The following is a 27,419-nucleotide window of genomic DNA, read 5'->3' as shown; positions in this document are numbered from 1 at the left end:
TATATATATATATATATATATATATATATATATATATATATATATATATATATATATATATATATATATATATATATACATATATATATATATATATATATATATATATATATATATATATATATATACATATATATCCACAATTCATGATCGATGGACCTCTTTCTAGTACGTCTTGAATCTGTTCACGACCAGTTCGAAACAGAAAGTCGTCGAAGTCGGTTGTGAATTCAACATCTCATAGGAACGCAAAAAAGAAGTGAATGTTGTATTGTATTGGTTTACTGTGCATTGGTAAGAATGAACTTAAGAAAGCATTGGCCTAGTTATTAAACATTTGACATGTTAGCAAACATTCAGAATTCACACGGTGTATATATATATATATATATATATATATATATATATATATATATATATATATATATATATATATATATATATATATATATATATATATATATATATATATATATATATATATATATATATATATATATATATATATATATATATGATTCAAATATATGATATGATATATATGATTCAAATTATTTCGTGGTGAGAACTTTTTCTATTGATTTCAAGAAAGGCTTTCTCTCATGATCGCACTGGCGATCTTGATCGTTTTTATTTTTGACCACATTTCTTCAAGTTAATTAACAGTTGGTTCGCAATCAGGAACCGTTAGTTATGCATAGTAACGTTTTCTTTTGTGGCTGTTCAATTTGGTTTATTTAACTTTCGTTCCATATTGATTCCGGAGAAGATTGATGTGAGATTACTTTAAAATAGACGAATTAATAATACTGCGTTAACATGATTTATTGTTAATAAACATTGCAAAGAAGAAATATAAATTCAGTATAAATAGTATATGCAATATCATTTACTTTCAAAAATCTTTCTTAACTTTTGAATTTGGTCGAGTGGAAATGTTCACGGAGAATACCGTTAGTCCGCGTCGTTGATTGTTGATTAAGCGTAGTTTGGGCGAGAAGCACTGTACATAAAACACTGCGTTAAGATTGTCTTTAACATCCATGGTTGAAAAACCATTGTTGTCATTCCGAAGTGTACATGTTGATTGAATCCCACAAGGAGAAATTCTCCATTTCCACACACGTTGAAACGTTTAGGTCGGTTTATATGTGCGACATTTTTGCATAGGAGTTATGCGATTTCTTTTGATAGTTGATATTTTGGATCAAAATGGGTTGACAACAAATGAATTTCACATATAACTATCTCGGGATTTCAGGCTTTTTACTACAATTTGTGAGAAAAAGAGCAAGAAAACGGAAATCCCAAGAACATATAATTGTAGATGTAACATTTTTCTTTCAATATAAAAATCGGGTCCGATAATTGTTTTCATCGAAACATTTTACTAGAATTGCAAAAAGAATTTATTTTTGCTATTCTCATAAAGAAAAATTATGCAATCACTGCGAAAGCCAAACTTTCAAAACATCCTAAAGGTATTTTAACTTGTAGACCTTGCTAATATATGGAGTTATAAACTTAATATACACGGAAAGAAATCCGTTACTGCTGTCATGATTAGAAAATCATGAAACCAATCATTTTAACTTCTCATGAAACCATGAGCAAAAAGTCTTCTCCCATGAAAATTAGTCATGTTCCGAAAATGCGTTACTTGAGGAATGTATTTCTTTTGAATCTCGTAACTCCAATTTTCTATCCGGATATCACTTTGAACCCTCTGCCTCAAGTGATGTGATGGATTGTTTAATAGATTAATGGTAAGACAAAAAGCAGACACTGAAAGGCATGAACTATTGAAAATTTTTACTTGATCCTGAGGCATATTCCTTTTATAATTGTGTTGGTTCGCCCATCGGCTGACAGAGAATTGACAACATAAAGTTAATGAACCGAAAATTGACATTAGAGGTTTTATTTACATTGTGTATGAATATATTTGAATGTATTCTTGCATATTCGATGTGACTGTTGTTGTTAAAATAATATTCCGAGAGATAACGTGAATCGAAAAATAATTTCGACTGCAAATTAGGAGCACCATCTAACGAAAATTAGATTTTTTTTATTCAACCAGTTTGATTAATTTGTTTCATAGATATAAGAACACAAGCTAAATTGATTCACCTAAATATTTCAAATAAGACGATTTTGCAAACGATGTTAAGAAAACAAAAAAGGAAAAATCGAACCGCGGTATTTGCACGAATTCAACATAGAGGTTTGATTCACACGTATATTTCCATGCAGTTCGTTTATGTTTTCCAAATTCTGAAACAAAAAATCAAATCTGGAGCAATGAACGCAAGTAAACACTTTATTTTAGGTGGCGTGGTTGTTCAAAAACATATTTAAATTGTTGATGCTTCAGATTAAAAGAAATTCGTTATGCTTTTCACTGTTTTGCTATTCAACTGTACATTATTTGAGACATTAGTTGAAATCGTATAAACAATACGTCACACACTTTTACACCATTCCATTTAATTCATATTTGAAATATTCATATTTTAAAACATAACGCCTGAATTTATGTTGCAAAGTTTACCTTCGTAGCAGAAGTACGCCTGAGGTTATAAAGGGTGATTTTTTAAGAGCTTGAGAACTTTTTTAAACAATAAAACGCATAAAATTTGCAAAATCTCATCGGTTCTTTATTTTAAACGTTAGATTGGTACATGACATTTACTTTTTGAAGATAATTTCATTTAAATGTTGACCGCGGCTGCGTCTTAGGTGGTCCATTCGGAAAGTCCAATTTTGGGCAACTTTTTCGAGCATTTCGGCCGGAATAGCCCGAATTTCTTCGGAAATGTTGTCTTCCAAAGCTGTAATAGTTACTGGCTTATTTCTGTAGACTTTAGACTTGACGTAGCCCCACAAAAAATAGTCTAAAGGCGTCAAATCGCATGATCTTGGTGGCCAACTTACCGGTCCATTTCTTGAGATGAATTGTTCTCCGAAGTTTTCCCTCAAAATGGCCATAGAATCGCGAGCTGTGTGGCATGTAGCGCCATCTTGTTGAAACCACATGTCAACCAAGTTCAGTTCTTCCATTTGTGGCAACAAAAAGTTTGTTAGCATCGAACGATAGCGATCGCCATTCACTGTAACGTTGCGTCCAACAGCATCTTTGAAAAAATACGGTCCAATGATTCCACCAGCGTACAAACCACACCAAACAGTGCATTTTTCGGGATGCATGGGCAGTTCTTGAACGGCTTCTGGTTGCTCTTCACTCCAAATGCGGCAATTTTGCTTATTTACGTAGCCATTCAACCAGAAATGAGCCTCATCGCTGAACAAAATTTGTCGATAAAAAAGCGGATTTTCCGAATGGACCATTATCTTCAAAAAGTAAATGTCATGTACCAATCTAACGTTTAAAATAAAGAACCGATGAGATTTTGCAAATTTTATGCGTTTTATTGTTTAAAAAAGTTCTCAAGCTCTTAAAAAATCACCCTTTACTCAACAACGTCAAATGCGTTACGCTAAATTTCAACGAAATCAGTCCAAATGGATCATGATCCGAGAACTTTTAATCATGGTGTATTATCATAACATGAAAATATACTATTTTCCCCAAATCATGACTCGTTTTGCTTATTTCTTGAATCGGAATTTTGCCCGTGTAGCAATTAAAATCGAGGCCAAATAACATATTTACTACGACTATAACGGCGTCCGGTTCCGGAAACTGATTGTCAAAATTTCAATATGAAACTTGCATCGATTTCTCATGAAATGTCAATCAAAAAGGCGGGTGGGTAATGTCAGAGACATAACTGGATGTCTTAAATACAAAAATAACTAGCAGGCTCCCTTAACACTTCCGAATATCAGTTAGTTGATCGATTGTGTGAATTGTGCAAGCTTTCCCCTTTTTCACTACTAGAACTTGGAACGATGCACCTATACTAAAGTACAGATTAGTTACATTAAACAGATGCTATTCTAAAACTGTTTATTCTGAACTTGAAACAATTCCTTTTTAATTTGTTAGTATAGGTGACAGACCTCTATGAAGGCTGTTTGATAGTCTGATCTTTCCTATCAGAAGCAGATTGGTATGGTAACCAGCCGGCGATTTTCACAATAAAGAAGGCAGCAAGTGATTATATATATACTCTCCTACCCACTGCTTGAGCGGAAGAATAGGTATAGAGCGAGAAGAGTAGTGTTTGTTGTCTGATGAACAGAGAAGATGATTGGATATGGGATACCGGTCGTGAGGCGGCTAGGATTTGGACCATGTTCGATGTACGCCTCACCATACCCGGTCAGTTGTTAGAGCTGTGTCTATCACAAGGCTTCGGGTGGCGAAATGGTAGCGCGTATGCACGAAATGCATAAGAACGCAGGTTCGAGTCCTGTCTCTGAGCGTCTTTTTCCAAAAAATCATTTTTTTCTGTGAGTTTTTCATTCATTTGGCTTCTCCAATATAAGTTTCCACTCAGTCATTGCAACTTAATTATGGCGACTTTACGTCAAACCAACTAAAATTAATAAATCGTTATCATAATAATAATAATAATAATAATAATAATAATAATAATAATAATAATAATAATAATAATAATAATAATAATAATAATAATAATAATAATAATTACTATTATAATAATGAAAGTAATAATAGTTATAATAATAATTATAATAAAAACTATTAGTATTTTTATTAATATTATGAAAATAATACTGATAATAACGGACAAATGTCATTTAGGGGTTAACCCAAGGGGAGAGTCGCTTAACACAAACTATATTGTGCCTCTAAAAACATCCGTGATATACTGTGAGTCTAAGTGTGCCACGCTGTGCTCCATGAAACAGCTACTTGTCAAAACTGTGCCCTTTGTGTGCCGCAACTGTGCCACTGTATGAAAACGAAAGTGCCAATATTGATAAATGCACCAACGCATTGTGTTAATGTGTGATTGGCACATTGTTCTAAGCGTCCTCCCCTTGGGTTAACCTAAGTTTGTGCTTAGGGCACATAATCGTTTTTAGCGCGTATGCACGGAAAGCACAAGAACCCAGGTTCGAGTCCTGTCTCTGAGCGTATAATTTTCCAAAAAACCATCTTTTCTGTTAAGTTTGTCATACATTTGGCTTCATCAATATATGTTTGCACTCAGTCGTTGCAAAAACTGAACTTAGTTATGGTGACTTTCACAAAACCAACTAAAATTAATAAATCGTTAGAAACAATTGCGGTTTGATTTTCCGTAACAATCTGCTTCCAGTAGGGAAGGGTAGACTATCAATACAACCTTTGTAGGGTCTGTAGCTGACGATATCCAACCAGCGAATGACACTAGTAGAGAAGGTGACAAGCGGTTATAAATACACTCTCCTACTCAGTACTTGAGCGGAAAATAGATATAGAGTGAGAAGACTATTGTTTAATGAACAGAGAATATGTTTGGATGTATGCTACCGGTCGGGTGACGGCCAGGATGTAGACCATGTTCGATGTACGTTCTATCATGCCTAACCGTGCTCTACAGTTGTATTTATTACAAGGTTAAGGGTGACGAAATGGTATCGCGTATGAACGGAATGCATAAGAACGCAGGTTTGAGTCCTGTCTCTGAGCGTATCTTTTTCGAAAAAAATAATCTTTTCTGTTAAGCTTTTCATTCATTTGGCTTCTCCAATATATGTTTCCAATCAGCCACTGCAAAAAAAAACTTATTGAGTAGAAACCATTCAAGCGATGTGTGTTTCAATTATACTGGCTCGTGGGTTAACGGCTGCTACTCTAAGCTGCAGGTAGTGCTAATCGCGAAGGCAATATTCGGGGCGTTTCCCGAAAAATTCTTGACTTTAAAAACCAAGTACAAGAGCATACTTCAGGCCAAGAAATGTAGCTATTGGAGACATTTTGTCGAAGGTTTGTCAAAAGAAACCTCAATGAGCACTCTTTGGAATACGGCCAGACGAACGAGGAATCGTAACGTTTTGCGTTTGTTTTCCTTATTTCACGAAAAACTTCTGGCAAACAAATGATGGTATACCAATCAGAATTTAAGATCTTACGATCCTTTAAAGCAACGGATGCGATATGTCCGTTCATGCCGAAATAACAAGCCACCATTTTCTTTGAAGTGCTTCGAGCGCAAACAACTTTTGTTGAATTTGGTTCTTCTTGGAATACCAGTTTTTTACTGTCGCATAGGATGGTGATACATTGATAAAAGAACTAAGTTGATTGAAGCACTCTTTGCTTGATAACCCACACAAAAATCTTGATAAATCATTGCACGAAAATGTTCACGATTCATTTCCATTTTTTGGCTGAAATAAAATTTTCAACTCACTGTGAATATAACAAATAGAGTTCAAATGAAGGAATATTCTGAAGATGGTAATTCGAGCTATTATACGGAAGATAGGCTAATATTCCGAATTACATATACGAAAATGATGGTATCTACTATGAATACTGCGTCAAAGAAATACTTACTTACTTTACTTACTTCTATGGTACACATCCCGTCTTCGGAACATTACCGAACGAAGGGATACTCGATCTTGAGCCGCCGTTTTCCAGTCGCTCTGTACTCCCGCTGCGCGTGCATCCTCTTCGATTGAGCACAGCCAGCGAGTGCGAGGTCTACCCCGCAGTCGACGACCTCTCCCAGGTTCTCTGCTGAACATCACGCATGCTATTCTCTCTTCCGGCATTCTCGCTACATGTCCAGCCCACTATTGTCTGCCGTTTTTTATATGCCTTCCAATGTCCGCATCTTTGTATACTTGGTAAGCTAATGGTTCATGCGTCTGCGCCATTCTCCCATTCTCTTCTTTGCCGCCGAGTATTGAGCGCAGGATTTTTTCTCTCAAAGACGCCGAAACTCGAACATCTGTTTTTTCAACGACCATGCTTCGTGGCCGTATAGGACAACAGGTAGTATCAACGACTTGTATAGAGCAAGTTTGGTAGCTTGCACACGAGAAATGCGATCAATATTTAAACGACTACATCATAAAGCACGAGAGAATTTATTTGTGTATAAACAAAAACGCAAGGAGTTTTATGATAAAAACTCTAACGAATGATAACCAACGTGGGTTCTAGTCAAAGCCAATCCCAATTTCTGCTGCGGAATCATGCTTTCTTGAAAAGACGACCAGCTTTGTTTTCTCCGCAGAGAATTCGATACCCAGATGAAGTTAATAGAGGCATATTGCAATGGGTTTTGCAGATTAACAGCTGTTTGGGGTTTGAGCGGTTTGTGGAATGTAAGAGACTTTTAAACTGATATACTCAGGATAAGTGCAAATAGCATTCGAAATGCTAGTATCTGTCTGTCACTATTACGTTAGTATTATAACGAATTAGTTTAAATTCTTCATAGTGGAATTTAAGGGAACTTTCATTTTTCTCAAAAACAGTTTATATTAACAGCTTTGGGTCCAGTAACTGAAACCACGCCATGACGATAACTTTCACTTGCCTACAGTCAGGTGGTACAATGTTTGTTGAACAGTTGAGCCCTTTTTGTTAGGTCAGGTATATTCTTCACCAAGTTGAATTTAATTTTTCTTATGTGAGGAGCATTAATGTTACAATCCTCCCCGTCTTAGAAACGTCTTGTAAGTGTTTTGTTTCGCATGTTTAGAATCTGAAAACTCTTTGTCCCTCTAAGGGTTGGTTGTTGGGCCAAGAAATCGTTTGGTTTTGGACTTCTGTGGCCTCCAGAATCGACCAATCGAGTTAGTCATACTCTTCAAGCGGAGGAACCTTTTCCGCTGAGTTTAGGGCACTGGAGATAATACTTTGATATTTTACCTTGTCAATATTTTTTGTCAAATCACATAGAATAAAAAAAAAAAAAAAAAAAAAAATAATAATAATAATAATAATAATAATAATAATAATAATGATAATAATAATAATAATAATAATAATAATAGGAATAATAATAATAATAATAATAATATTAATAATAATAATAGTAATAATAATAATAATAATAATAATAATAATAATAATAATAATAATAATAATAATAATAATAATAATAATAATAATAATAATAATAATAATAACAATTAGTATTGTTATAATTATTATTATTATTATTATTATTATTATTATTATTATTATCATTGATTTTTCCTCTCATATAGAAAGGCTATGCAATCGCAACCGACTTTGCAACCGACTTTGCAATCATATTCCATTCGATTCAGTTCGTCGAGATCATGAAATGTATGTGTGTGTATGTATGTATGTATGTATGTATGTACGTATGTATGTATGTATGTATGTATGTATGTATGTATGTATGTATGCATGTATGTATGTATGTATGTATGTATGTATGTATGTATGTATGTATGTATGTATGTATGTATGTATGTATGTATGTGTGTATGTATGTGTGTATGTGGAAAATATTGCCACTCAATTTTCTTACAGATGGCTGAACCGATTTTAACAAACTTAGATTTAAATGAAAGGTCTAATGGTCTCATACAAAGTTCCTGAGTTTTATTTGGATCTCACTTCCTGTTTCGGAATTACAGGGTGATATGCACCAAAAAAGAAGGAAAAAAATAGTAACACACGTTTCTCAGAGATAACTGAACCGATTTTCACAAGCTTAGATTCCAGTTGATCCAGATCCGAATTCTGTTCTTTTCAGTTTCATGAGTATTTTTTCACAAGCTTTGGCGAAACTAGGTGCACATTTTTATAAAACTTACTGCTAAATCCATCTAGTTGGCAGATCTTGTTAGTTAGTGAATATGTAAGCGCTTCCGAAAGCACGAAAGATAATAGTGAAGAAAAACTTCAAAAACGGAACTCGTTTCGATTTCTCGGCAACGCTTCCGTCGATTTTTACGAATCATGATTCAAATTATAGCTCTCATTGTCTTTAAATAGACTGTGTAATTTCATCCAGATCCGACTACCTGTTTCAAAATTATAGGGCGATGAGTGTCAAAACTTTCAAATCGTAATTCAAAATGACGATGCAAAACTAATACGCGTTGGTACGTACGACTTTGCTCCGTTCGCAGCGTGCTTTGTTCAATTTCGCAGGGTTGCCACATTAAAATTTTTGTTTTTCAGGTGAGAAAATATAAATTCCTAATTCTTTTATTCAATTTGTAGGGGAAGATGTTCGGTTGCCGGCAGTGTTCGGTTGTCGGCACCCCACCGTAACTTGTGACAGAAAGCAGATAGCGTCATTCCGACAAATGTCATGTGTGTGTAATAGCAGCACGTTCTTTTTGTGCCGTACTGCGAAGCAAACAGTCACTTGTACTTTTTGCTGCGTTCAAAATAACTTTTAATTGCGTGAATATCAACACAATAGTTTATTCTGACTTTTTTTTATGGTATCATGAATTGAAAAGCATCAATCTGTAAGGTGAGTGAATTGAATATTCATGAGGTGAAATCGATCTATTTCGTGATTTAATACCGGATGCTATCAAAATTTTCGCAACCAAAGAATTTTTTTTGTCATTTTCAAAATGTCTACCGATTTCGGTTACCGGTACCACAAGGTGTTCGGTTACCGACACCCCATTTTTTCCGACAAATCGTGAAAAAATTGTCAGTGATATGCATGCTGCTGTCGAGACAAAGATCTAGCTGCTCATACAGCAGATGCTCCGGCTAAGAAAAAACGTGGAAGATCGGCCTAATCAACACCAAAGGCGCCACAATCCAAATCATTGGCCAAGAGAACCAAGGCGAAGTCACCATCATACAATGAAGATTTTTTCTAAAACGCCTCAAAAAAGAATAAATTCCGTTTTGTCGTGAATACGACTTACTTTACTATGGGGTGCCTTTTCAAAATTTACCCTCTGAGAGAGTGATAAGTTTTTGATCATGAATATCTCTTGTTGTATCTAACGAATCAACATAATTTTTGCTACATGCCATCGGAAATATGATCACAATTTTATGATAAAATATTCAGTTGTGTGACATAATCTCAAATAATTCAAAATTAAACTTTTCTGAAATGTTTGGTATAAACGAGAATCAAAGAGAATAATTCATAAGGCGCGTTTGCCTTTATCGTATTTTTAAAGCTCATAGCTCAGTGATCTGTAGAAGGATTTATATAATCTAACTACCAATAGAATCGAAATTTTTCAACTTAAGCGTGTATAGAAAAAGCATTGAAGTATTTCAATTCACTATTGAAAAATCTGTCTCATTTGACCCATGTCAACACCAGCCAATCAGATCGCGTTCTGAGGAAGAGAACAAAATATCTGCTGCTGTACAACAAATCGTTCGAGAAAATGTTCCGAACAGTGTTTGATATCGTAGTGAGTTCCACAATTTGGTCCTTCTGAAATGCAGAAATGGATCCCGTACAGCATCCGGATAGTTTCTTTCAATGAAATGCAAATCCGAAATGAAATAATCGACATTAAAATTCTGTATGCGCTATTTTTATATCCGTTTGGACCGCCCGTTAGTGAAAAAGCTACAAATGAAATCAGGTAAAAACAAGCCTCTCAACAAAAATTGGATCAATTTGGATTCTATCGCCACTGCGAGCAGATGTATTTTGTGTCGTTTGCAAAGCTAGTTTCGCCTCCGACAAGAGCGATTACGTCGCAGCTGCCAGTCATTTGCATTGGTGAAAAAGCAACGGTGAAGAGCATTACACAAAATCAGCCGTTCTAATGGCTCTAAAAGTTTTCTAAAGAACTATTAGGATTTGTTTTTCGCAAATCGAAAGGAAATATCCTCAGTTTAGCGCAAATCTAGAACAGTTTGGTTAGATTTTTGCACATTTCGCTGTGTGAAATTCACAGTAATCGAGATCAAGTGAAGCCTTATTTGTTCTTGCGAAAAATGTGGAAAAGGGGAATGCTTGCATAATTCATACAATTGATTGATATTCGGAAGTGTTAAGGAACATGTCAGTTGTTTTCGTATTCACGACATCCAGTTATGTCTCTGACATTACCCACCCGCCTTTTTTTAATAATTGCAGTTTTTACCTATGTTTTTCCATTTTTAGCGAAATTTCCTGGGGTGCCGGTAACCGAACACCTTCTTCAAAATGGCCAAAATTTATCACTTTACTGAATTGACAATAAAGTTTTTTCAATCGATTGAATCAACTTAGTTTCTTATTCAGTTGTTAGCTAGGGACTTTGGCTTTCCATTGATGTGTATATGTCCGCATAATGTGCACTTAGTCAGAAGGTACAAGCCGAAAAGAAAAGTTTGCCGGTAACCGCACATAATGATGCATTTCTATAAAAGTACACTTATTGCCTTCCTAATACATTGGATCCTCAATTTACGCGCAGAGCCGGGGGTGCGTAAATTAAATTTCGCGTAAATTAAATAAAACATCGCGTTATTTCAAGTTTTTCTCGTAAAAAAGGCTTTTTCAAATTTTTCTTTGACTTTAGAGTAAATAACATGAGCAATCCTTTAACTTTACCGCCTGATGACCTTCTGAGCAGTGCTGTAGTTGCGGTTAGTCACAGTTAGTCAGTGACTAACCAGCTCTTGAAACTGCAACCGAAAAAATTTTTTTTGAAAATTTTGTAATGACAGATTCAAGTAACCTGAAGGGTGCAAAAGAAATAATAATACAATTGAAAAAGGTGATTGCTCCCAGGGCGCAGGGTGAAAGTAATCTTGATTATAGTGAAATATCCTTCTGAGGGCGCAAATCAATATTTATTTTCAATCTAAATAAATAACATCTTGTATGGATAATTCGGAAGGGCGTTTTGGGAATGACACCAGGGCGCAGACTCACGGTAGGAGAATTGGAAAAGGCGCCCACATAATTGCTTCCAGGGCGCAGGATGAAAGTAATCTTGATTATAGTAAAATATCCTTCTGAGGACGCAAATCAATATTTATTTTCAATCTAAATAAATAACATCTTGTATGGATAATTTGGAAGGGCGTTTTGGGAATGATTCCAGGGCGCAGACTCAAGGTAGGAGAATTGATAAACGGCTCCCACATAATTTCTTGCAGGGCGCAGGATGAAAGTAATCTTGATTATAGTAAAATATCCTTCTGATGGCGCAAATCAATATTAATTTCAATCTAAATAAATAACATCTTGTATGGATAATTTGGAAGGGCGTTTTGGGAATGATTCCAGGGCGCAGACTCAAGGTAAAAGAATTGATAAAAGGCTCCCACATAATTTCTTGCAGGGCGCAGGATGGAAGTAATCTTGATTATAGTAAAATATCCTTCTGAGGGCGCAAATCGATATTTATTTTCAATCTAAATAAATAACATCTTGTATGGATAATTTGGAAGGGCAATTTGGGAATGATTCCAGGGCGCAGACTCACGGTAGGAGAATTGGAAAAGGCGCCCACATAATTGCTTCCAGGGCGCTGGATGAAAGTAATCTGGGTTGTAGTAAAATATCCTTCTGAGGGCGCAAATCGATATTTATTTTCAATCTAAATAAATAACATCTTGTATGGATAATTTGGAAGGGCGTTTTGGGAATGATTCCAGGGCGCAGACTCACGGTAGGAGAATTGGAAAAGGCGCCCACATAATTGCTTCCAGGGCGCAGGATGAAAGTAATCTTGATTATAGTAAAATATCCTTCTGAGGGCGCAAATCAATATTTATTTTCAATCTAAATAAATAATACCTTGTATGGATAATTTGGAAGGGTGCCTTGGATATTATTCCAGGGCGCAGACTCACGGTAGGAGAATTGAAAAAGGCGCCCACATAATTGCTTCCAGGGCGCAGGATGAAAGTAATCTTGATTATAGTAAAATATCCTTCTGAGGGCCGCAAATCATCATTTATTTTCAATCTAAATAGATATCATCTGGTAAGGATAATTTATAAGGGCGCCATGGAAATGATTCCAGGGCGCAGGATGAAAGTAATCTTGATTATAGTAAAATATCCTTCTGAGGGCGCAAATCATTATTAATTTCAATCTAAATAAATAACATCTTGTATGGATAATTTGGAAGGGCGTTTTGGGAATGATTCCAGGACGCAGACTCACGGTAGGAGAATTGATAAAAGGCTCCCACATAATTTCTTCCAGGGCGCAGGATGAAAATAATCTTGATTATAGTAAAATATCCTTCTGAGGGCGCAAATCAATATTTATTTTCAATCTAAAGAAATAACATCTTGTATGGATAATTTGGAAGGGCGTTTTGGGAATGATTCCAGGGCGCAGACTCACGGTAGGAGAATTGGAAAAGGCGCCCACATAATTGCTTCCAGGGCGCAGGATGAAAGTAATCTTGATTATAGTAAAATATCCTTCTGTGGGCGCAAATCAATATTTATTTTCAATCTAAATAAATAACATCTTGTATGGATAATTTGGAAGGGCAATTTGGGAATGATTCCAGGGCGCAGACTCACGGTAGGAGAATTGGAAAAGGCGCCCACATAATTGCTTCCAGGGCGCAGGATGAAAGTAATCTTGTTTGTAGTAAAATATCCTTCTGAGGGCGCAAATCATTATTTATTTTCAATCTAAATAAATAACATCTTGTATGGATAATTTGGAAGGGCGTTTTAGGAATGATTCCAGGGTGCAGACTCACGGTAGGAGAATTGGAAAAGGCGCCCACATAATTGCTTCCAGGGCGCAGGATGAAAGTAATCTTGATTATAGTAAAATATCCTTCTGAGGGCGCAAATCAATATTTATTTTAAATCTAAATAAATAATACCTTGTATGGATAATTTGGAAGGGTGCCTTGGATATTATTCCAGGGCGCAGACTCACGGTAGGAGAATTGAAAAAGGCGTCAACATAATTGCTTCCAGGGCGTAGGATGAAAGTAATCTTGATTATAGTGATATATACTTCTAATGGCGCAAATAATTATTTATTTTCAATCCAAATAAATAACATCTTGTAATGATAATTTGGAAGGGCGCAATAGGAATAATTCTAGGGCGCAGAATCACGGTAAGAGAATTGAAAAGGGAGCCCATATCATTAATTCCAGGGCGCAGGATGAAAGTATTTTAAATACATTAAATAATTGTAGAATATCCGGCGGGCGCATAAATAAATGATTGTAAAATATCGGGAGGGCGCAAATTATAACTTATTTTCTAGCTAAAAAAAAACTTGTTAGAATAATTTGGATGGGCGCCTTAGGAATAGTTCCAGGGCACAGAATCACGGGAGGAAAATGGAAATAGATTTCAGGGCGCATAATGAGAGTATTTTTGAATACATAAAATGATTCCAGTGAGGGCGATAGATTTTATTTCTTTTCAAGATTAATAAATAACATCTTGTAAGGACAATTTTGAAGGGCGCACTAGGAATGATTCTAGGGCGCAAAATAACGGTAAGAGAATTGAAAAAGGCGCCCATATAATTAATTCCAGGGCGCAGGATGAAAGTAGTTTAAATACATTAAATAATCGTAAGAAGTGGGCGCAAATTATTACTTATTTTCAAGCTAAAAAATAACATATCGAAGGATAATTTGGAAGATTGCCTTAGTAATAGTTCTAGGGCGCAGGAAATGGGAAAAGGGCAACCTATACAATAGATTACAGGGCGCAGAATGAAAGTATTTTTGAAAACATTAATTGATCCAAATGAGGGCGCAACTTATTACTTATTTTCTAGCTTAATACATAACATCTTGTAAAGATAATTTGGAAGGGCACCTCAGGAATTATTCCAAGGCGCAGAATCGCGATAGGAAAATGAAGGAGTGAAGGATGAAAGTATTTTTAAATACATTAAATAATCCTAGTGAGGGCGCAAGTTTTTATTTGTTTTCACGCTAAATAAATAACATCTTGTAAAGATAATTTGGAAGGACGCTTTAGGAATGATTTCAGGGTGCAGGGTGGAAGTATTTTAAAATACATCGAATGATCCAACTGAGGGCGCAAATCACTATCTATTTTCAAGCAAAAAAAATCTTGTACGCCTAATTTGGAAGGATGCCTTAGGAATGTTTTAAGGGCGCAGAATCACGGTAGGAGAATTAAAAAGGGTGCTCTTAAAACTTATTCCGGGCGTATGGTGGAAATCTTTTTAAATACTGTATATAATTCTACTGAGGCGCAAATCATTATTTATTTTCAAGCTAAATATATAGCATAAGTAAGGAGTGCCTCAGGATTGACATCAGGGTGCAGATCGATTTTTTTTACCTAATACTACAAAGCTTTCGAAAGCATAAATGGAGCGCAAATTATTTCTTTGTTTGTGAGTTCTATAAATAGAATCTCGGGAGGAAGCAATGCACAAGTCAGCTTTGAGCAGTGTTGCCTTAACAACAATTTTTCTAACAGTTATATATTCAAACATAAAATATACTAGCATTTATAATTGTTTGTAATCTTCATTAACAGCTTTTAATAGTTTTAAGTAGACTTTATTGAAAAATTCGACAATAATGAAGTTTTGAATAAGAAATGATGAATTTCAATAATTTTGAACGAGATGAATTAATATAAATACTAGCATATTTTCTTAAGACTCAGCCTTGTATAGTGGAAGGTCGGTATAGTAGAATTAATTACCACATGAATTCAACTGATGGGGGTTTCATTAGTATTTTCCATTTCTTATATGCTTCTGAGATGAGACTTTATGAAATGTTATTATTTTGATTAAAGACCTACTCAATACATAGTGAGGTAGTTCACCATTCGATAACATGAACAAAAGCATTAAATTCACTTGTGAAGAAGCAAATAATAGCAGACTTCTTAGACATTTTCATCATGAGGAAGACGGAAAACTTATCCTTTTTGATATATAGAACTAACTAACTAACTAATACGGAAAGTATTATACGTTATACTTCTAATCTTTCTCATCAGCATAAAATGGCAGCTTTTCACCATGATTCATTGAATGCATAACCTAGCTCATGGAGAAAATGCGGTAAGAAACGAGAAAAAATACATTCTCGATATTGGAAAGCTCAATTAATATTCGAAGCAATAAATTCAACAAAATTTTGAAAAAAGAAATACTGTTGAAAAAACAATCACTTCCTACTTCAACCCAACCATCAGAAAAATTGAAAATAGTTTTAATAGATTTCAGCCATGATATTAAACATCTGCCCAAAACAAAACTAAAAAGTTTTGGTCTGGATTTGGTATTCCGTAAGAATAATACTAGGATCTACATAAGACCATAGAGATACTTTGAAAAAATCCGGATCATATACACAAAGTGCACTTCGGAGAAATTAGATAAAGTTATCATTCCATTAAAATTATATGTTAAACATCTAACCGATGGAAACTAAACGTAGCTGAAAGTTTAAGAATATATGTATATATAAACATTCCAATCTACCATTTATTTAAATGTAACTTATCAAAATGAGTTATCTGTAAGATGTAAAATGATTCACCTGTACTAGTACAACAGAGATAGCACCGCACTTTCCTCCCACTATTAGTATCTGTGCAGTCACGTACCCAGAGGGGGAGGCGAGGGGCCCGGGCCCCTCCCAAATCAAAAACAGATATATAATTATTTAGAAGGTCTAAGACATGTGTTGCAGAAATAACAAGACAGTGAACGTAAAGAAATGTAACACAATAACAGTTTCAGTGAAAAAGTTTAAAGTGTCTTTTTAAAACACCCGTAAAAGGCACACCTAGAATTGGGTACGTAAGCAATCTTCAGTAACATTTTTTTTATTTTTGGGCCCCTCCCGAAACGAAATCCTGGGTACGGGCCTTTATCTGTGTCTGTTACTATTTCGTGACATTAGTGGGAAATAGTTAGGAAATTTGTAATATTGTGGAAATAAATGGAATTTATTTTCTTAAAAAGCTATCCACTAAGCGCTAAAATAAACATTTTCTTCTTAATTTGATGTGATATTCGTATTTATCGGTTACTCAATTTGCTTAGTATTGGTCGCCTTAAAAGTTAAAAAATCAAAATCGAAAGCAGATAAATATTCCTATAATATCGAAAAACATACTGAAATCGAAAAGAGATATGGAATTTCTCTAGTTGATAACAAAACTTATTCTCAGTTTAATTTTACTGCCAAATAACAAAAACAAAATTGGAAAACATAATCAGTTATTGATCTGCTCTGACATTACTGAAAACACCGCGAACAAAGGCTAAAAATAGAATGGGCAACACCAAAAATACAATCTCATCCGGGAATTTACATTTTAGTAATTTTATTCGCAACAACGAAAAAGAACTCTGTGATGGATTTATATAACTGGTTTCGAACTTCGGATCTCCCGATTTCAGAATAACTAACTCATTTAACGCTATAGACTATGATAGCCACTTGAAGACATCTTGATTTTTTTCAATGATATGACAAGCTGTATTAATTCGAAAAGCTGTTTGCTGGTATTTTCTGTCAATGTATACTCGTTTGTGTACAAGACGCGTAGTACGAAATTGCGTACATTTAGGCAATTTGACTAAAATGGAAAATAATCAATCGCCAAAATATTGATAATGAGCTAGAGTAGACTGGATTATAATATTGTGCCGCGTATACGTTAGCTGTACCCAGCATGTATTAAATGACAGTTTTATGAATAAAGTTGTCAGTAGATAGATTCTACCGGGATGAGCTCCATTCGTCGTTGCCATTAGGGTATGAATAGATACTGGATTTCATGGATAGTGGGACGTGCTTTTTGTTTTTCTCATTTTGAAAACTATGCAATAATTGCATTAACCATCCTTTAAAACGAGGTTGAGTTTCATAGGGTATCTGTACCCTAGATCATCTCAGGTTTACCACTAATTTAACATTTTAGGATCATTACTAATAATGATATCCGCTGTCTTTGATTAATACATTGCACTGTGGGGAAAAAGGATGAAAAACGCGACTTTACTCAATAATTTCATAGAAATCTTTGAAAATATTTTCAAAGTAGGTTTATCTTATGTAGAATTGACCGTAGAATCGATTGACGATAATTAGAATAGCCACAAAATTCACTATCATGGCCGTTTTGCCCCAATTTTTTCTTTTTTCCTACCTCACTAATGGTAAAACCCTGAAAAATGTATTCGACTAATGACTCTTGACATTTTTATTAGTTTTATACAGGCCCGTGCGCAGGAATTATCCATGGGGGGAGGGGGGGTTCATGGGGAAAGGGGGGTGTCCAACTATATTGACAATGTAAAACGAATTCTGACGGGCTCGTGCGCAGAAAAACATTAAAGTGGGGGGGGTTCAATTTATTTCAATTTATAAATGTCATTGTCAAGTTATTTGCACTTTAATATAATAAGTACTCCATTGTTCATGAAACTTAATTTAAAAAAAAAATTCTTCATGGGGGGGGTTAAAACCCCCAAAACGCCCCCCCTGCGCACGGGCCTGGTTTTATAAATAGATTGCTGTTTGTCAGAACGATTCCAAAAACTGTTTTCTGTCTTACTCCAAATCATTTTCTTCAATCAATTATGTTAAACCAAGATAGTTCGATGTTACGCACATAGCCCTACAAATTAATTAACAGGTAGTTTCCATGATCCCATGAATCGTGCAACATCGTTCTACCCCAATTTTCCTTCAAACTTAATTTTAAGTTCAATTCTGATTTACGATCCTGAAGCAGAATCAATGCGACCTAGCCATAGTGGTCCATATTACTTAGAAAATTTCAGTGATCCAAGTACATACAATGGGAATAACAATAGTAGTTCGTTTAACCCGTTTTACTCCAATTAATTCCATAAATCGTACCAATAATTAAACTTTCTTTCACATTTCAAAAGAAGGCTTACTGCGGTTGACCAAAACCTACTGATATTGTGTAGAATACCATGAAAAGTAGATTACAAATAGATTCAATGACCGCACGAATCATGCTATACCGTGTTACTCCAATTTATTCTATCAATATTGGTGTGAAACGGTATAACATGCTTTTAATTTTAAGTTCTTTCTAGTTCTTTTTCTTTGACTGATATAATTTTAATCTACCGCAATAAGCCTCCTTTCGGAATGCGATAGAAATTTTAACCAATGATACAATTTATGAAATAAATTGGTGTAAAACGGATTAAAAGGGCTAGTACTACCAATCCTATTGTATGTACTTGGATTTCTGCAGTTTCCCACGTAATGTGAACCAATATTGATAGATCGTATTGGATCTGGTTCTGGATTGTAGATTAAAAACGGTACAACGAGTTTCCTGCTGTCATTAAAACTATATGCCAATGATTTGTCAGACCTTTTTACATCAGAAACATTCTATTCGGTCTTCTGAAACTTCTTCTGTGATATGTTATATAGTTAAACTTTATTACAATCCAGTACAAAAAGAAGGGTGAGTAATGTCAGAGACATAACTGGATGACTTGAATAGGAATTAAACTGGTACACTCCCGAATATCAGTTAGTGAATCGATTATGTGAATTGTGCAAGCTTTCCCCTTCTTTACTAGAGTTTGAAACGATGCACTGCACTCAAGTACGGATTAGTTACATCAAACGTTCTGATATACATTTCAATATTATGAAATAATTTATATAGTTCTTCATGATAAAAAAGGAGGACGTATACGTTAAACTTTTTTATTCAATACGAAAAATTTTGAAATTTATATTAATGCAAATATAATGAACATTAAAACATGTGACACTACCAAAATCCAAATAAAAAAGTCGAGAAAAAATGCGAAAATTTATCAATTAGAATCAATTAAACTGTAAACCTTCACTAAACTGGTTATATTCACTTCTGATTTGCATAGGTATTTCACCAGATAAGTATTTCTAATAGTCCTTTAGATAATATTTAAATCCAATAGAAGGGCTGATTTTGCGTAATATTCCCCATCGTTTTCCACTTATTTTGTTAGAATACAAACGATAAGCAGCAGGATGACGCAATCGATCTGCTTTGAAGGGATTAAATACTGAACGCCATTGATGAAATATCGAACTGAATTCTAGATACTTGAACCTGAGCTGAACGAAATATATCAAGTATTAACGTTTTATACCTACCCAGGTACGAGAAAAACGTTTTCTTTCGTTTATACTAAAAATTTCAGAACACTTTAATTTTTAATTATTTGTGATTATGTCATACAACTGAAAATGTTATCATAAATTGATGATGATATATCTGATGGCATGTAGTAAAAATTATGTTGATACGTTAGATACAACAAGAGATACTCACGATTAAAAACTTATTACTCTCTCAGAGGGGAAATTTGTAAAAGGCGCCTTTTAGTCGGCGACAAAAGGGACCTTGAGGTAAAATGAACATGATAGCATTTAGTGCGGTCCTTCTAAGTACGTAGAATCGATTTTACTGACCATTTTACACTAAAAATTGCTTTTTAGTCATCTGCCTCCAAAAAAGTCGTAGCGTTTTTGATCCATTTTTCCCTACTGTGCATTGGTTCAAATAATAAGAAGAAAATATATGCATTCTGACCCGATTTTCACGTTTTCATAACAGAAGTATAGTTCATTTTCACACTAATTTTGATTGTTAGGGCTGCTTCGGCGAAGATATTGGCTCCGAATGCATCATATGTGTGCTGAAGACCGAGTAATCGGATAAATGCTGTGATGTCCTGACTTATGAGACGACTATTGGTTCAACTGCCCTATATCATTTGAATTAGTCTAGATAGCAAAATGTTCGTGTAGGTGTGTGTCAAAATATTTGACCAATTTTTCACAATAATTGCTTGGCTAATTTGCATAAATTTCAATTCAAACGAAAAGTATTATAACAGTTTAACTGAAATTTCAATTGAATTTTATCTGAATCTTACAACGGATTCCGGGATAATAGGGTGATAAGTGTTAAACATTTCAATTTCCACGAATATTTTATTTGAAAGTGACAGTGCAAAAATACGCAAAATCAATTTGCAGGTCTTGTTAGTTCATGGCTAAATACAATTCGTTGAAACAGCTGTTGCGTTCTTTATTCTTTTATTTCTGATAAATTTCCTAACCAAGAAGACTTCCGAATCCGGAAATATAGGGTAAAGTGGGTTAAAAATTTTATACCATCACTGAAAAAAGGGCGAAAATTTTCTAACTCTACCTCAAATTTTCTCCAATTGACAGTTTTTATCAGTAGACGGTCAAACAAACCGATTTCGGTTATTCCTTCAAGAATCGAAGAAAATTATTTTGAAGAATACTACAGTATTATATATGATAGTATGATTGGTATTAGAAAGGCATAATTACACCAGTAGGTGGATTAAAACAGGTTTTTGGTATCGCCATCACCGCAATCACTTTTTCAGAGATGGCCGAACCGATTTTCACTAACTTAGATTCAAATGAAAGGTCTTATGGTCCCATAGCGTGTTATTTAATTTCATCAGGAACCGAATTTCGATTCACATATTACCGAAGGTAATATGTGAAAATGAAAAACCTAGTGGTGTAATGATGCCTTTTTCATATTACTTATATTTTCAAAAACATGACTAGAAGATTCTGTCAAGTTTCTTTTTTTCAAACTTGAATAAAATCAAAAATTTCCTTCGGTATAAACTACCATCACCTTTTCAATTTGTAAACAGTTATGTCAGATTAACCAAGATTTATTTAAATTAGAAATTAATCTTAAGCACGCAAGATTTATTTGGGGTAGTAGCAGATATCTTAGGCGAGAACGACATAGCAAAAAGTTTCATCGAGTTAATAACAATTGATCGCAGCCTCCACAGTTTCGCTTCTGCATTGATTGACCAATTCTTTCCAGGTTATATATCAACCATTCTTTCAAAACCATCGTCTCCGTTATGAGAAAGCCAGTAAGCCAGAATAGTGTCTTTTATTTTTAGCAGAAAAAACTGGTGAGTAATGTCAGACATGCGTCACTTGCATAATTGTAACAGTAAAATTTTACGGCAGACCACATGAGAATAATATGACATTAATTACAATAACTTACTTGTCAAACCTATTTCGAAAACACTAATTGTATAGCGAGTTGATAGAATATCCACGAACCAAAAGCCGTCATCTTGGATTTTATGAATTTTAAAATATATATTATTAATAACAACTTGTCAAGCGCGGAAAAATGCCAGTTGTAATTCCTTATAAAAAGATTTTGGGCCATGAACCGCTTGATACAGTGAAGAACAATCCGGGACAGCTGCTAGGAATGAATGCCGTCTTCAATCTACAATTTTAAACAAACTAAGATTGAAATAAGTTTTCACAGAATTATCAAAACATGCACTATTTGATGCTTCACGCAAACTTACGTGAAAAACATGTAATGTTGTGAGTGTTGAAAATGATATGGCATGAAATTCAACGATATGAACAAAAAATAAAAACTCATAGAGCAAACAATGGTAACTTCAACCAAGAATCATTAAATGGCAAAGTATGTCCGTTAGTTGACTGAGTCACCCAAGCCACTGATGAGTAAATGGTTCATACAAATTTATATAGTCCCACTTGCTAACCAAGTTCAAATTACGTCAATTTTTGCGTCATTTGACAATTTATACAGTAAAAATATCTGAAAATTTCTCAAAAAAATCTAGTGATTTTACATCTTATAAATGGAGCGTCATGTTTTAAACTAATTTATATGCAAGAACATGTAGAATTGTGTGATATGAAAATTACATGGCTTGAAAACGAATGAAATAAAATACAAAATATCGATAGCAACTGCGCGAGACTTGAACAAAAGAAGCATCAGATCTCAAAGCGTTCCAGTTAATCGACTGAGCCACAGAAGCACATATCTGCTTAGTGAATAATTGATACCTTTAAACGCATACAGCGTCACTTGGTAGCCAAGTGCAAATTACATTAGGAGCTAGTAAAATTCTGCTCGAGTGGAATATTGCGTCAATTGACATATTAAGTTGTTATGAATCGTATCGTTTGTAGAACCTGTATCGTATCGTTTGTCACCTGTAAAATTTACAATTTTTTTCTGTGTTAATAAAATGGAATTTTAAAGGACTATTTATACATATCCGGTCCGGTTCAGTGCCGGCACGACACCGTGCATGGATACTGATATTATTTTATTCGTTTCCTATGCACGCATTCACACCTATCCGGCACCGTGCCGTTTCAGTGCAGCTCGCTGTCAGTGTAGCGTCCGTCCGCCAAACTCAAATTCGTCGTCACCGATATTTTTATTTTCACTGAAGTCGGTATGTCATTGCATTGGCTGTGCCGGAACGGAAACAGCATGGAAACGGAATGGAAGGGTTCCGATAAAAAAAGAACACTGACGGCGCACTGAAGGCACTTTCACTGAACCCTCACGGAACTGAAATGTGTGAATGGTCCTTAATGCTTACAAAAACAGTGAAAACGGAAATCTGCATTAGACACAATTTTCCATTAAATGTAACATAAATTTCAAAAAATCTATTCACATATTAATATTAAATTTGTTGCCGTTAAATTTTTATGCAGAGTAAACTTTAAAATAGATAATTCTCCATTTTCTTTCTATCAGTTGTATTTTCCATCATGATAGATTGAAATTAACATGTTTAGCGCGTAAATTTCACTTAATTACACTTACTTACTTTTTGTAACATCTGATTCAATTCAATTTTACAGGTTTCTTCCAAACTGCGAAGTGGTATCGGTGCAAAAAGTGTAGCACAGGTTTAGTGCAATTGGCAATTGGTTTCAGTACATCCTCCACTACACACGGGGCCTTTAACGTTATCGATAAGTTCTACATCAGTTTAGGTTGCACGTTAGGCATGATCTAATATTCTCAAGCAGGCCCGTGCGCAGGGGGGGGTTTTGGGGGTTTTAACCCCCCCCATGAAGAATTTTTTTAAAATTAAGTTTCATGAACAATGGAGTACTTATTATATTAAAGTGCAAATAACTTGACAATTCATATTTTTTATCAATTTTTTATCGATTTATAAACTGACATAATTTGAACCCCCCCCCCCCCCCCCCCTCTTTAAGGATTTCTGCGCACGAGCCTGTCAGAATTTGTTTTACATTGGCAATATAGTGGATGAGGCGCTTTTTCGTCTTTTGGACACCCCCCTCTCCCCTTGAAACCCCCCCCCCCCCATGGATTATTCCTGCGCACGGGCCTGTTCTCAAGTATCATGCATTTGGTGCAATATGCAATTTCAAATGGTTTTTGATGATAGACGGAAACATTAGATCACAAAGCACACCAGATAGTCGACTGAGCCACAGAAGCACATATCTGCTTGGCTGTAAATTAGTAAGAATTATGTCACCAGTAAAATTCATAATTTCTTTCTGTACAGTTTTGAAGAAGTAGATTTTGAACTCTATCTCAAAATCACACAATCGGAACTATTATTTGAAAGAATAATAAATACAGAAAGTGGAAATCTCAACACCTGGGTACTTAGAAACATTAACATTCAGATTATGATAACACTTATGTCTGTTGCAAATGAGTCTTCATTGTTGATTTATGTGGCAATTGTAGAGCTTCAGGAAACTTACAAAAGAGTTAAAAATGAGTTGTTGAGGAAAATACGGCGCCTCGCTCGCAACAAATAAGTCTGATAATAGAACTATATAACTGTTGTATACAAAAATACGAAGATGAAGAAACAGCAAACCCCGTTAAAAAATCTAACTTCAGTCAATTGCAATGCGCCCCTGTACCACGGAAATCCAGGCGCCCCATCAACAAAGTCAACGACTAACCAAATAAATTTGAACAACTACGGCACTGCTTCTGAGTATGTTCTGAGACTATGGAAATGCTTAAGAGATGTTCTACGATCCAAGAACTACTTGGAGTATGGTTCTTAGGGACTACACTGTGTCACAGCAAGAACTACAACGGCTAATACATTTTTTGTTTGTGGTTCATACTTTAAGAGTTACACATCGCTTACTTGTCTCTTTATAGCTGTTCCAAGTAGGTTCCCAGTCGTTCAAGAACTTCAGTGAATACAGGTCTTAACATCTATACGAGCATTCGGCAGTCTATGTATAGTTTTTGAATGCTGCTCATAGTCGTAGAGCTACATACTGCTTACTTGTGTATTTTGATCTTTTCTTGGAACATTCCCAGACGTCCAAGAACTTCAGTGAAAACAGATCTTAAGATTTACACGAGCATTCAGCAGTTTATGCACAGTTTTTCAATTCTGCTCATAATCGTAGGGCTACACACTGCTTACTTGGAAATTTTGATCTTTTCTAGCATGTGGTATACGAATATGGACCGAGGACGATAAGTTCGTTACTGCTTTAATTCTTAAGGCCTTAGCTTCAGGTAGTTTTTAGATGGCCTAGAGCATCCACAGGTAGATCTCAAGGCCGGAACTCCAAGTAATATTTGGAAGAATCAGCACTTCCTAATAATTCGTCGCAATGATTCCATAAATTGATTGAAACACAAAAGGTACAGAAAACAATCAATAAACTCGCTAAAGTCATCGGTTACATTGGTAGACCTTAGGGCTTATTCCGAGGAGATTTTGGATGAGCGAGTTCTTCTAGAGATCTTATCACAGTATGCCAATTTTCTGTAATTAGTCCTACGAGTACATACCACACTCAATAGTTATAAAAAGTCACCCGTTAAGTGATTACATACAATGTTTTCAAGAGAATTCTTGGATGCCCAAGATCTTATTTAGATTATTTGAAACTAAACAATCAAGTACTATACTATTCATATACCATCTACAACATTCAATTCCCTGAAGGCAGATTATTTTGCATATGCATATAAATTGTCCACCATTATGCAAAAACCGTTTTTACGCGATCACCGCGTAAATTGAATAGAAAACGCGTTATTTCAAATAAAACGCGTAAACAAAGTTCGCGTAAATTGAGGTTTTATTGTATAGATAAATTTATACAATCATTTGAAAAATTGACTAGTGAAAATTGGCCCAGAGAACTAAGTGTTCTATATCATTCGACACAGTTCATCGAACTGAGCAATGTATGTGTCTCTACGTGTATGTGTGTGAGTATGTATCAAATAATGTCACTCATAAAATAAAAAATCTCGTAGTCCTACAGGTTGCTATTGAATTTCACACCGTCATTTAATGAGTGTATAGATAAGTAGTTAGCAACATTCAAACAGTTATTACTCTGAAATGGCTTAATTTTTTGCAGCGTGCTTTGCGGTGACATGTTTGTTTACATGTCAATAATAGCTGCGCAATCGATTGGTTTCGGTAAGGTTTATCGTTCCAATGATGAGTCGAATTGATCCGGAAACGCGAAAGAAAATTCTGCGCACTTAGTGCTCAGAAAGTGGTGAAAGTGCACCACACCAGTGTCAAAAATAATATCGAGAAGTTCGGTAAGACCCTTTCCATGAAGGATTTGCCCCGATCCGGTAGGAAAACGGGTCCCAGCTAGCCCGGCCGGGACTTAAAAGTGGTTGAGTACATCAGGAAAAACCCATCGCGTCGACGCGGGATTTGGCCAAGCAGTTCAACACCAGCATCGGGATGATTCAACGGATCAAAGTTCGGAACTCCCTGAAAACGTACAAGAAACAGAAGGTGCCGAAAAAGTCCTTGGCACAGCAAGTTCAGGCCAAAACTCGAAAACTGTATAACCGGATTCTACAGAATAAAGACGGATGCATCCTGATCGACGACGAAAGCTACGCCAAGGAAGAGTCTCGAGCGCTCCCCGGACCACAATATTATACGAAATCGGTGTACCAGGACTACGCCAACTCCGTTCTACAGTGGTTGTCAAAAAAGGCGGGTGAGTAATGTCAGAGACATAACTGGATGTCGTGAATACAAAAAAACTAACACGCTCCCATCACTTTTCCGAATATCAGTTAGTTGATTGATTGTATGAATTGTGCAAGCTTTCCTCTTTTTCACTAATAGAATTTGAAGCGATACACCTACATTAAAGTACAGATTAGTTACATTAAACAGCTACTATTCTACAACTATATATTCCAAACTTGAAACAATTCCTTTTTAATTAGGGGCTAGGTACGACAAATTTGTAGTTTATTTTTATTGAAGCTATGAAGTTCGAAGATATCTGTTTCTTCTCGAAATTTCAGTACGAGACAATTGCAATGGCCTGGTCTGAAATGTATCGACGATCTTCGGTATGCAAGAGTGATTCTAATAATAATAATGATAGTAATAATAATAATAATATAGATCAACCTGTATACAACGATGCCAACCCTACGGATTTATCCGTAGATCTACGGATTTTTGTCTTTTCTACTGATCTACGGATGGACCTTTAAAAATTTAATTTTTAATTGTTTTAAAAAATGCATTTTTTCCAAGATATGTACAGAAAATGCTTGAATATTGTCGCATCATTTATCCAAATTTTTCTGTATGTCCAATTATAAAAACTATCAAACATCTACCGGCACTGATTACTCATTTTAAGGAAGCCTGTCTTTATCGCTTGGCATTCCAAGCTGATAGTTTTACGTAGTT

The 27,419-nt window shown here is 35.1% G+C and overlaps 1 protein-coding gene across 3 annotated transcripts in view; it reads left to right on the top strand.

Annotated features, from left to right (window-relative positions):
- Nucleotides 1–202: 202 nt before the first annotated feature.
- Nucleotides 203–27,419, top strand: part of LOC131440631 (uncharacterized) — a 41,370-nt gene continuing 14,153 nt past the window's right edge. For 2 of the 3 annotated variants that reach the window (XM_058612084.1, XM_058612082.1), the window contains exon 1: nt 210–294. Coding sequence is in view for 1 of the 3 variants with exons in the window: in XM_058612082.1 (XP_058468065.1) it covers nt 264–294 (31 nt within the window). In the remaining 2 variants the exon portion in view is untranslated. Of the gene's footprint in view, nt 295–27,419 lie in introns of all 3 variants that reach the window. The other variant, XM_058612083.1, reaches the window with a different exon arrangement.

This window comes from Malaya genurostris, chromosome 1 (assembly GCF_030247185.1).
Source record: "Malaya genurostris strain Urasoe2022 chromosome 1, Malgen_1.1, whole genome shotgun sequence".
Taxonomy (NCBI): Eukaryota; Metazoa; Arthropoda; class Insecta; order Diptera; family Culicidae; genus Malaya; species Malaya genurostris.
Note: the sequence above shows the minus strand (reverse complement) of the source record. Positions and strands in the feature narration are given on the sequence as shown.